Here is a 13257-nt window from a genome sequence, read left to right as displayed (position 1 = left end):
CTGTTGGATTTTCAGAGGCAGTAATTCTCACTGGAGGAGACTGCCCATCTTTCTCCCATAGGGCTACTGGGAGATTTGACTGTGTGTCTTTGGTTTGACAATGCAGCTCTTTACCACCAGAGCTTCCTTAAAAAAACAGTGTTTAATAATTTACTCATCAGCTGTGAAAACAGAAAATTATTCAACTGCAGAGTAATGTTATAGCTTAGAGCTTAAAACTTAATATTGAATGGAGCAGGCAGTGAGGTAAGCTATTGTTGTTGTTAGGTGCTGTCAAGTCAAGTACTCACTGCAACCCTATGAACTACAGACCTGAACCCTGTTCCATCGTATGCCATCCTCATAATTTGTGACACACTTCAGATTATTGCATCAGTCACTGTGTCTTCAGTCCATTGTAGCAGCCACTGTGCTAATCCGTCTCAAAATTGCCCTCTTTTTGGCTGACCTTTTACTCTATTGATCCTCATACCCTTCTCCAAGTGTACTTTCTCCTGGTAATATTCCCCAAGTATACAAGTTGAAGTTTCACTATCCTTGCTTCTAAGAAACATTTTGCCTGCACTTCTTCCAAGATAGTTTGTTATTTTTGTAGTCTTGTGGTATAGTCAATATACTTTTGCTGCTTCTATAGGCATTGATTTTATATCTAGTTGTTGTTAATATTATTTGCCGTCAACTCACTTATGACTCAGAGAGCCTATGTACAACAGCTCTGAATCCTGCTCTATTCTGAGCCAACCTTTTCGTCTCTGACACACCTACCCCCATTACCCATGCCATTGAGTCAATCCATGTCACCGAGGGTCTTGCTATCATTCCACCCTCCCAAGCATGATGTTTCTCTTCAAGGACTCCTTGCAACATGCCCAAAGTACGGCCAGATGGAGCTTCAGAATCCTTGCCTCCAAGGAGCAGCCTTGTTTCACCCACTCTAGGATGAACCTAATTGTTTTCCTAGCAGTATATTCAATACTTTTCCAGCACTATAGCTCAAAGGTATCAATTTTCCTTCCATCATCCCTAGTCTTTATCCAGCTTTCTGATGCATAGCAAGTAATTGTAAAGACCATGACCCATTTAAGGTGCATCTTAGTCTCTATATTGACATACATTGTTGCTCTTCAATACTCTGGAGAGGTCCCTGACAGCAAACTTTCCCAATGCAATTATTCCTTTGTTTTGATCCATTAAAACCAAATAAAATAAAATCCTTGAGAATTTCAGTCTTTTCTCCATTATTATGATGTTATTTATTGATCCAACTGGTGGAAACATTTCCTTGAGTATAATCCATACTGAGGCTATTAATATAGAAGCTGATAACTAGCTAAGAAAAGTGAGGGCAGGCAAGGATATGAAAAGATAAATAGAAGAGAAGCTCATGACCACTGAACAAAATAGAGGAGCTAGTACAAGATACAATTCTTCCATTTTTTGTTGTCGTTATTCCTACTATCTGGGAGTTTGCAGGGTCTTTTGAGGAGATAGATAGAAGAAGTGTCCCGGCAATAGAGAATTCCAGCTAAGAAGAGCTATGAAGAAATTTGTAAATGAATGATTTTTAGGGTGCAGGAATGTTGTAAGAAGGTGTAATGATCAGTTGGAGTGAGTCAGTCAGCTGAGGGAAATCTGGAAAGGTAACATAGAGGCAATGGGATGCGTTTTGATTGCCATTAGGGGTAATGTATCTCAAGTGCTATTTTTTTCTGATTGGTTGGGATGCAAATGTGTAGTATTGGTGTTGGATGCCATTCAGGGTGATTTTTTTACTCATAACAACCTATGTGACAACTCGGCATTTCCCCCATAAAACTATCTAGGCTGTAATCTTTATGGGAGCAGATTGCCTAGTCTGTTTTCTGCAGAATTTCTGGGTAAATATGAATTCCTAATCTTTGATTTAGTAGTAGCCAAGTGATTAACTACTGCTTAACAAGGGTTACTTGGGTCTGTAATAGAGAAAATAATTTCTTTAGATATTGAAACATTTAATATTGTGGCATCATAAGAAGCCGGTGGCAACAAGAGTGAAACGCCTCAGTTAACCTTAAAACAAATCAAGAACCTGCTGTTGAGTTGATTTCCAATTTTTAACAAATTTTGTAGCTGAGTCAAATGAATTGTGACATTTGATTTTTAGCAGGTAGGAAACTATGTGAAAGACTATTCTGATGTCATAATATCTGGGTGTCACTGGAACATTGATCATCATTCCTTTGGCAATTCCAGCCTTCTATGGAAGTCAGTAGAAAGCGGTTGATTTATTCACCTCTACAAGAATAAGACCTGGCCTATTTTGGTAAGTATATGTCATTGATTAAAGTAGTTAAAATGTATTGCCTGCCTTGGTAGATCATTATAATAAACTATAAATTTTAAAATAGTTTTAAATGAATTATAATTTAGCGTAATTAGACCACCAACATTAATTAAGCACAGAATACTCTACCAAGTGTAAGAAACATAACATGGCATTTCTATGGTCCTTTTTGAGATTGTAGTTGAAAACATAATGTTTATTTAAGATACTGTTATTAAGCACCAACTGAATGTCAGTCACTGTGCTAAGGATTAAGATTCAGTGGTGACAAAGATGAAAATGGAACAGGGAGGGAATGGGGAATAAATATCAAACAAGCATTTTAGAAATAGTCACAGCAGTAGGTCTCATCTGAGACTGTTTTGTTGCCTTCAGGAACATTTAGCAATATGTGGAGACATTTTAAACTGTTGTAACTTGGGGTATGGACACGTGTTTAAGTGGCTTCTAGTGGATAGAGACCATGGATGCTGCTAATCATACAACCAAATGAACAGCACAGCCTATCCCCTCTTCAACAAATACTTATCTACAGTGTTGACTTTGATAAACCTGGATTTAAAGTGATAACTGTTACCAAAAAAGTGTTCTGAAAACTTAGATTATGTAAAGCATCTCAGAGAAAGTGAAATGTAGATACAGACTTAATGAAGTAGTTGACTCCAGCAAGGGGAAGGTGGGAGCAGTGGGAAAGGGGGGCAGTCCAAGAATGTATGTAGCTGTCGTCAAGCCGATTCTAACTCAGAGCAAGTGCCTTTCTTGGATCTCTGAGGTTGAACAACTTTACAGGAAGAGACTACTCATTTTTTTCCTCCTGAGGTGTGCCTAGTGGATTCCTACTATTGACCTTATGGTTAACTGTCTGGCACTCATTAAGTTCTGTACCATCTAGTTTACACACACACACACACACACACACACACACACACACACACACACCCCTTCTTGTCATTTAGTCTATTCCAAGGCATAATGACCTTATATGACAAAGTGGACAAAATGACCTTGTAGAACTGCCACATCTTTCTTCCTCAAATTGACTGCAGTTTCAAATTTTAGATCTTTTTACTCCCCATGCGGAGTCAGTTCTGACCCATAGCAACTCTCCAACAGGTTTCTGAGACTGTAAACTTTATAGCCCTTCTTTTCCTCTTAGATCAGCTGGTGGAATTGGACCACTAGGAAAGCCTAGGCTTTGGGCTAACTGTATTTCTTACTACAGACTTTGCCACCAGAGCTCACAGTGCCATTAGCGTTCCTCACAACATCCATAGATATATACATATATTATTGTTGTTATTATGTACTGTCAAGTTGGAACGACCCTCCAGGGAGTTTCCAGAGGCAGTAAGTTGCATGAGAGTTGATTCTCCATCTGTAGCTGGTTTATTCAAACTGTTTACTTTTGCATTGGCAGCTTGATCCCTTACCACTAAGCTAGCCACCTGCTGAGTAAGTATTATAGTGTACTCAGCATCTGCTGAGTAAGTATTGTATTATTGTTGCAATGCAGCATTCAATCAGAATTGACTCACAACTGTTTTCAAAGGCAATTAATCACACAGGAGGAGATTGCTAATCTTTCTCCTGGGGAGCAGCTGGCAGATTCTAAAAGCATGACTTTGGTCTGGCAGTACAATTCCTTATCACTTTGGTGGCCTAGTGCCAAGAAGCTGCACTGCAATCCTGAAGGCATGTGGTTCAAGGCCAGATACTCTGTGGGAGAAGGATGGACAATCTCCTGCCGTGCAATTAACTGCCTCTGAAAACCCGCCACAGGGTTAGCTATGGGTTGGTTCTGATTTGATGGTATACAACAACAACAGGTATAGTTAACATTTATTGAGCACTTACCATGTATTAGACAGTACACCCTAAATGTCTTTTATTTAATCCTGTTAACCTGAATGGGGTCCTGATGGTATAGTAGGCTAGTCATTGGGCTATTAATCAAAAGACTCAAAATTTGAACCCACTTGTTGCTCTGTGGGAGAAAGATGAGCCATTCTGCTTTTGTAAAGATAGACAGTCTTGGAAAGTTTATGGCAACATTTGTGGTTGTTGTTAACCTGGAAGCCAATACTGTCATTAAAAATTTGCCCTTGATTTGCCTGAACTCACATAGTCATGGAGGAACAAAATAGGATTTGAGCTCAGGTCAATCTAACTCTCCTAAGGCCATTCTCTTAACTGTGGCATGGCAAAGGCATAGAGAGGCAGAGGGGTGTTAAATGAGCACTAGGGACAAAACAGATTAACTTAAGATTTTGTGGTGAACAGAAGTGGAACTCCACCTGTACTTCCCTATCTTGAATTTAAGACTTAACATTGCATTGAAGGATCAGATGTGTTGTTGTTGTCATGTACCATCGAGTCATTTGCGACTCATAGCGACCCTATGCACAACAGCCCTAAACCCTGCTTTATCCTGTGCCAATTGCACTGCCTCCGACACACCCATCCCGATTACCCCAGTAACCGAATCAATCCATCTCATAGAGGGTCTTGCCCTCCTGTGCCGTCCCTCCACCCTTCCAAGCATGACGTCCCTCTCCAAGGACCTGTCCCTTCTGGCAACATGCCCAAAGTATGTCAGACGAAGCCCCAGAATCCTTGCTTGGTTTAATCCTCTCCAGGATGAATCTGTTTGTTTTCTTGGCAGTCCATGGTACATTCAATACTCTTCTCCAGCACCACAGCTCAAAGGCATCAATTGTCCTGTCCTCCCTAGTCATTGTCCAGCTCTCTGATTCATAACAAGTGATTGCAAAGACCATGGCCTGTATCAGGCGCACCTTAGTCTCCAGAGAGACACCATTAGTAATTTTATGTTTTTTTTAGATATTTTGAAAGCTATTTTCCGAATCATTCTGTATGCTTATCACTAAGATAGTGCATTAACAATTACACATATTTGAAGAAAACCTCCTCCATCCTTTTATTTTTATTTTCTATCTAGGTCTTCAGTGAATTATGCCTTTTCGATTTGGGACCCAGCCAAGAAGATTTCCAGTGGAAGGAGGAGATTCATCAATAGGACTAGAACCTGGGCTTAGCTCTAGTGCGGCCTATAATGGAAAAGAGACTTCACCGACCAGGTAAACCCTCTTCTACTACTGAGGAAATGCTACAGGAAATACAGGCTTTGACTAATGATCAGTACTGTCGTTGTTGAGTACCTTCAAGTCAGAACTCTAAGGAGCACCTTTATTATACTTCCTTCAAGACAGACTTGTTTGTTCCACTGGCAGTCCATAGGATGTTCAGTGCTCTTCTACAACACTACAATTCAAAGGCATCTATATTTTTGTCATTCTTATTAATTGTCCAAACTTCATATGCATTGAAAGCAACCATGGCTTGGTGCAGTGCACCTTAGTCTTTAAACTGATATCCTTGATCTTTAGCATTTGGGATTTTTTAGCACTTGTACATGTAGAAGTTGAATTTAAATTGGCATAACAGTGCATGTGCATGCACACACACATACACACACAACCAGGAGAAAAAAAGATGTTCCTCAAGTCCCATAAGTCACAAAATTTCGTGGGGCGGCAATGGATATGTGCAGTCTAGCAACCAAGAAATCGCTAAACTGGGCTCTTGTGTTTTTCCCTCCTCTCTTGAATGGGTGGCCTGGAAAAAGTTACCCGTGTCTTCCTACTTCAAGCTTTAGCTGTAGAATACAATCACTCTACTTTCTCCAGTTTATCTTAGAACCTACTACAAAACTCCTCCTGCATTGCTGTTAATAAGGCTCTTACAATCCCAGATTATCAAATGATGTGTTGTTAGATTTCTCATTGCTTGGAAATTTTGGGACATAGATTTAAGCATAAGTAGATGGATTGTTTAAACACTGATTATTGAAAGATGGAGTAGATTGCTTTGGTAAGTAGTGAGCTACTTGTTTTGGACATTTTATTGTTGGATAATTATTTGATGGGCATACAGAAAGGAAATTCAAGCATTGGATGTAGATTTTTTTCCAACTTTTTAATAGTACATGAAACAGAATATATAGTTTCCAACAATTATTCTAGTTTTTAAATCACTGAATTCAAGGGATGTTAGGTTGCATTTATGCTTGAATTGCCATATTAGTATCACCACATTTTTCTTTTTCTTGCCATTTAGCAATTACTTCATACTCTCAAAAAGAGAATTTGAGAGTAGTCTCCTCTGATTAAATGTATTGCTTCAGCTCTAATCTCTTTGCAACTTAAGTTTAAAATGTACACTTTTATCAGTACTGTTATAATTCCTTCATGACATTCAAAGATTTCAGAATGACTTTAAATAGTCAAATACAGACTCAAATTTTGGTATTTGATGTAATATTTTCTTCTCCGTATCTAACTACATGCCATTTGTTCCTTTTTTTAGGCAACTCCGAAGATGCCCTGGAAGTCATTGTCTGACAATAACTGACGTTCCCATCACTGTCTATGCAACAATGCGAAAGCCACCTGCACAAAGCAGCAAGGAAATGCATCCTAAATAGGATCATTAAGTGTTCTGAGGAAGGTTGAATAAGTCAGGGGTAATGGGCCAGGATCATCTGGTAAACAAATAAAAGTGGTGGCACCTTTGGATGATGACAGGAGTTGAAATATTTCTTTTTAGTTGGAAAACACAGAAAGTCAGTCAGTGAAACATGCAAATGATAAACCTTCAGTTATGTTTAATAGATATGATAGAATAATATTTCATAATTAGTAAGTGCCTTAGAGATGTTCTAGCCCATGGTAGATCATTAATATTAATAATGCAAGGTGAAACTTAATCTACCATGAGTATCATTCAGGTGGGACCTCTTAAATGTGAAATGTGTTTTGGACTTCTTGTTGTATGCTTATGTTCCTAATTAGCAGAATTCTTTTATCTAAATCACTCCAAGACAGTTTATAACTTGAAGTCCTTTGATATTGATCTGTCCAGGAAAAATTATGTAGGGTGAGAAATGGTCCCAAAGCTCTTATTACGATGGCTACTCTAGAAATCATTTAAACTTCTTGCTCCTGAGAACTTGAGTTTTTATTTAATGATGGCATATTTACGGTTTTAACCACTTATTTCACAAGGAAAACAGTATTTGTTATCACAATGTACCCCAAGATTCAGTCAGTCATTTTAAAATTATTGATAGTCAGTTTGGGGAAACTCAGATGGATATTTTCATTTGCTTAGATTTGAGATGACTTTTGGGATCTAGGTGAGCTTTCTGTTCTCATCTTCATCCTAAAATAGTCTCAAGGACTCAATTTGCTTTTTTCTCCTCTCTGTACTTATCACTAACTATCCCATAAAATTGTCTTTTCTGAAAGACTGATTTTAGGATTGGATTGAATTTCTTCAGTTCCTTGTCTTTCTCACCTAATACACATATGAACCTTTATACATAAAAGATTTATTAGCTAATAGCTACATGGACAGACACATGATGGCAAAATTAGGTGTAGTGAAATAACAGAGATTCTACATCGTAATAAAAAATATTAACTAGAATAAGACAAAAGGCTAATATACACCAACTTTAAAAAGCTTAAAATATAAGCCTTAAGAGAAGCAAGGTGATCATTAAATATCATAATTTCTTGCAAAAAAAAAAATTAGAATCCTTGATGTTGTTAGGTGCTGTCAAGTTGAGTGCAACCTGTAGCAACCCTGAGAACAGCAGATCTGAACCCTGTCCTAGCCTCTGCCATCCTCACATTTTGTGGCACACTTGAGCCCATTGCACCAGTGACTTTGTTAGTCCATGTGGTTAAGGGTCTTCCTCTCTTTTGCTGACCCTTCACCTTTCAAGCATGATGTCCCTCTCCAAGGAATAGCTTCTCCTGGTAACATGCCCAAAATATGTGAGATGAAGCTTTATTATCTTTGCCTCAGAGGAGTACTCTGGCTGCATGTTCTCCAAGACTTACTTGTTTGTTCTTTTGGCCATTCATACTCCTTAAAGGAAGAAAACAAGAAATCCATACAGGAAATTATCCAAGGCTTCGAAAAGACTCAGTGGCAATGTGAAAATAGTGATGAAAAACTCTTCCTTTGCATAGCTGTTGCTTTCTTCATATATCATGTCCTAGATGTCATCACACAGATGTATGTAATTTGTCTTAAAAGAACTCTTTCTACAAAACCATTTCAAAATCATGTGACCTATTCAGGCTATTGCTGCTGTATCTATCTGTGAACTCACTACTGTCTAGGTGATCTACCGACTCAGTCTTGTGCACCATCACTAAGCATTTGACCAGTTCCTTGAGGGGTTCACTGCATCCTCTGGATGGTAGGGTCATGCTGGGCTTCTCTTATGTATATCTATGTGTGTGCCTCTCTAACTCATGCTTTGACAGATCAAGTCAGGTTTCCATCCGCCAATAGTTCTTATTCTCTGTCTATTCCATCTTTCCCTTTAGCAATATCTTCTGTTAATGTCATTCTCAAGTTTGTGAAGTTTATAATCAGAGTGGCCTTATCCATGATAGCGCACCTTCCTCCCTACTTTTCAGAACCTGAGCGATCACTAGAGTCTTGAAGAGTGCAGCTTTTCTCTTTGATGGGCTCTGCCATCTTTATTCCGTGTTCTCATCAGCTCCTAAAGCAAATCAGAGATCCCTGGGGTCAATGAGATCCAAATGAAAAAGTCAATGCTAGTTTTTTCTTTTTCTCAGACTCTTGTAATTAGACAGACAATTGCCTTTGGACTCATTTTCCCCATTTAATGAAAATAAAGTGATGGCATTTTCTTGATATGTACGTGAGGGTAAGGGATAATCTTCCTGGAAACGTCTTTCCCTACATTTGCTCACTGGCTTGTACAGTACACCTGTGAACAGCATACAAGAATATGCTGAGCTCTGCGGAGCTCACCAGCTGGTCAGTGCTTCCTTGATATGAGTGTGTGTCATTGCTGTTACAGTGCTGGTTGCGTTGAGATGGCTTCTCTCAACCAGTGCTAAGGGGAAGGGATTTGCTCCATACGCTAAAGTTTGATGAATTTAGAATGTATTATATGCATTGCTTTATGTTCCCAGCTATAGGCTATGCCCAGCTATTTAAGGAGATGGGAAGGACTATACTTGATACCTTGTACTACGATGTTACATATGTAAGAAAATGAGGTCAAGAGAACAAAGGCATTGCAGTGCCTCTGAGGTAACTCCTTGTAAACTCTTTGGGTAAGACATGAGGTGTGTCTTATTGTAAGGAAAAGCAGATGGATGTAACGTTCTGACTGTACAGAATGGAACATAGTTAGATGTTCTTGCCAAGTCTTCTTTAAATAAGAGTCTAACTGTATGAGCTGGTTGCTATTGGGTGCCATTGAGTGCATCCTGACGCATACTAATCTGATGTCATAGTAAAACTACCTCCTAGAGTTTCAAGCTGTCAGCCTTTCAGTTAGCAGCCAAGCACTTAAATATTGCCCCACCAGGGATCCCTAATGTATATGATCCTTGAGTGCTGTTGTGTCAGTTCTGATTCATTATGATGCTATAGGACAGAGTCTCATAGAATTTCCAAGGCAGGAATCTTTGTTAAAGCAGATTGTCACATCTTTCTCATAGTGACCCTCTGTTGGGTTTCTGAGACTCTAGTTCATTCTGAGGCAGTAAATCTTTCTCCTGTCACCATGGTGGATTCAAACTGCTGAACATTGAATTAGCACAATTTGTAATACACTGATATCAGAACTTCCTAGGGTTAGATAAGTGGAATTTTTATGACTTTTGTCAGGAACTAAGGTGTGCCTGATTCAAATCATAGTCTTTTCAGTCATTACAGTCTTTACTGTGCATCTGAGAGCTGGATAATGAATAAGGATGCCAGAAGAAGAATTGATGTCTTTGAGCTGTGGAGTTGAAGAAGAGTACTGACTATCCTATGGACTGCCAAAGGAAAAAAACAACAAAAACAGATATGTCTTGGAGAAAGTGGAGCCAGAGTTCTCCTTGGAGACAAATAAGACAAATTTTCATCTCATATATTTTGGGCACGATGCTAGGATAGGCTATTCCTTGGAGAGAGACATCATGCTTGGAAAGATGAAAGGTTGGCAAAAGAGAGGAAGATCCTTAACCAGAAGAACTGATCTAGTGACTGCAGCAATGGGCTCAAGTATGTGAGAAGTTATGAGGATGGCACAGGCTAAGATAGGGTTCAGACCTATTGTTCATAGGGTCTCTATGAGTTGTACTTGACTCAGTGGCACCTAAGAACAACAACAACAACAACAACATCAGTCGGGGACACATCTAAAAATTTGAGCTTGTCCTTTAGCAACACATATGTGTGTCTCTCACATGACTTTTGGGGTTGGTTGGGGTTCACACAGGGTCTGCAACACTCTGGTTTTCCTTGTATCACTGATGAAGATAAGGGGATAATTCTGTCTCCTAAGATGCTTGGGAAATCTTTTGGAAAAAGAAAATGGTGGACTGCCTCAGAGTGACTGCTGCTGTTTTGGTGGAGGGAATATTGTGACTGTTGAGTGTGTTTTGCTTGTGTTCAATCTACATATTTTAGACCTACACTCTCAGATTCAGGATTGTGGATGAGAAATTAAATAGGGAACTGCCCCATAGCAGACCCTCTGGTGAGTTTTCAGAGGCAGATAATCACATGGGAGGAGACTGCCCATCCGGAGCAGCTGGTGGCCTTGAACCCTGTGTCATTGGGATTGCAGTGCAGCCTCTTGCTGTTAGGCCAGCAGAGCTCCCCTTCTCTCATAAAGCTTTGGTTGGCCTAAGTTTAATTTTCCCTTTGTAGATACCATTGTTTTGACTGAATCAGTTACCAGTTGAAAAGTCAGGCATTTCTTTACTTCCAATTTTATTTTTTTTTTAAAGTTCCAATCCTTTAGGCTTTGTATTTCTTCATGGTGACTACTGACTATGGTGAGTAACTGCTACTTTTTGAGCTTGGTAATGGCCAGTGCCCTCTTGATATTCTGTTGACTCTGGCCAGCCTCTTTTTATGAAACCTATCCAAAGGCCTTTGAATTGATGATTCCAGATTAAAGGCCAGTTGAGAATCCGTTTGAAGGCAGGCAGTCCTCTGGAGGCCAAGAAGCTCAGGGATAACCATGCTGCTCACTAAAACAGGCAGTATTGTTTTGAATCCTGGCTACTCATCTTATAGTAATACTCAGTTAATTAATAGCTGACAAATTACCTAATGGGTTAGTCAGTCTCAGGCTTCATATCTGTAAATCTTACCTCAAAATTATCAAATGGGGTATCACTTTCATCTTATGGGGACTGACACTAAGTTCTCTGTGAACAGTGGTTAACTTTTATTGACATGTTCATCCTTATCATTATGTGCCTGAAACAAGAGAGGAGTTGTTGTTACGTGCTGTTGAGTTGACTATGACTCCTAGTGACCTTATGAACAATAGCCCTGAACCTTGCCCTATCCTGAGCCAACGTCACCATCTGACACACGAGTCCCATTGCAACCGCCCCTATGTTGACTTAGGGCCTTCCTTTCCTGTGCTGACAACCCTCCACCCTTCTAAGCATGATGTCCTTCTCCAAGGACTGGTCCCTTCTGACAACATACCCAAAGTATGTGAGATAGAATTTAAAAATACTTGCCTCCAAGAAGCAAGCTTGTTTCACTCTTTCTTGGACAGACTTACTTCTTTTAGCAGTCCAGAGAGTAGCACGAGAATATAAATAGTTTTGAATAATTTTGATAATTTTTTCATCCTCTTAAGGTAAACAACTAATTTATTCTCCTCAGTGATTCAGTGATATATTAAATATCCCCCACTCTAGTCCATGTTTCCCCCCTGCCCATTATTTCCCTTATTGTTGTTAGGTACCATTGAGGATGACTCATAATGACCCTATGAATGACAGATCTGAATCCTGTCCTTTACTGTGCCATCCTCACAACTTGATGCCATTGTTGTCATTGTGTCAATCCACTTAGTTGAAGGTCTTCTTCTCTTTGGCCATCCCTGAATCTTTCTAAGCTTCTCTCCTAGCAACATGACCGAAGTGTGTAAAACAAAGCTTTATCTTTGCCTCCAAAGAGACATTTGACTGCACCTTCTCCAAATCATATCTCTTTGTTCTTTTGACAGTCCATGGGATGTTCTATACTCCTCTCCAGCATTATAGTTAAAAAGTATCAATCCTTCTGCCATCCTTATTAATTGTCCAGCTCTCAGATACATCTAAGTGATTGAAAAGATTGAAAGCTATTTCTTTTCATTATCTCCAATCCTGCTGATAGCAGAGATTTCTCCCCTTTCATCCTATTTTCAATGTTGATTATAATGTATAATTTTATTAGTGTCTGCAGTTTAATAGTTCACCCACTGTTCAAGCCTATAAGGAGTTGTGTTGCCACCATTATGGTGGTTCAAATCTACCAGCATATTAAAAAATTAATGTTATTGTTATACAATCAGAACTGACTCATACTCATAATTGACTCATCGGTGATTTTTCCAGAGGCTGTAAATTACTTGAGAGAATATTACCCATCTTATTCCTTGGGGAGCTGCTGGTGGATCCAAGCCACCAGAAAGGCTCTGCCTTTGTGTTTCCAGCGTAACTCCCTATGGACTACACCACCAGGTTTCCCTATTCTTTTGCTAGGCTTTATTAATTAATTAATATGGATGACTATGAAAAGAAAATACAATTTCAGAAATAAAGACTGGCTGTGTTACAGGTATATGGGGAAAATAGCCATTTAATAAAAAATTTTCATGCTTTTAAATGGAATTTTATGGGTCTCCCTTCTTTGCTGTAACCCCCTGATGATTTCTATATATTACAAGAAGTACCCTACAGGAGCCTCCTCCTACATCTTACACAAACTTTAAAGAAAGAAACTAAACAAAGAAATAGTAATTGAATTCCTTCGTTGTTATCTAGGAAAATTTATAGTATCATTTAAAAAAGACTTAA

The 13257-nt window shown here is 39.1% G+C and overlaps 1 protein-coding gene across 1 annotated transcript; it reads left to right on the top strand.

The window, feature by feature from the left end:
* The first annotated feature begins 5296 nt into the window (after positions 1–5296).
* On the top strand, positions 5297–6827 carry FAM229B (family with sequence similarity 229, member B). Its single transcript, XM_006879029.1, has 2 exons — positions 5297–5421; positions 6710–6827. The coding sequence occupies exons 1-2, from the start codon at positions 5297–5299 to the stop codon at positions 6825–6827; spliced, it is 243 nt and encodes an 80-aa protein (XP_006879091.1).
* Positions 6828–13257: the final 6430 nt, after the last annotated feature.

Source organism: Elephantulus edwardii, unplaced genomic scaffold (assembly GCF_000299155.1).
Source record: "Elephantulus edwardii isolate Elephantulus edwardi_28Jun2011 unplaced genomic scaffold, EleEdw1.0 scaffold00002, whole genome shotgun sequence".
NCBI lineage: Eukaryota > Metazoa > Chordata > Mammalia > Macroscelidea > Macroscelididae > Elephantulus > Elephantulus edwardii.
This window is presented reverse-complemented; position numbering and strand designations above follow the sequence as displayed.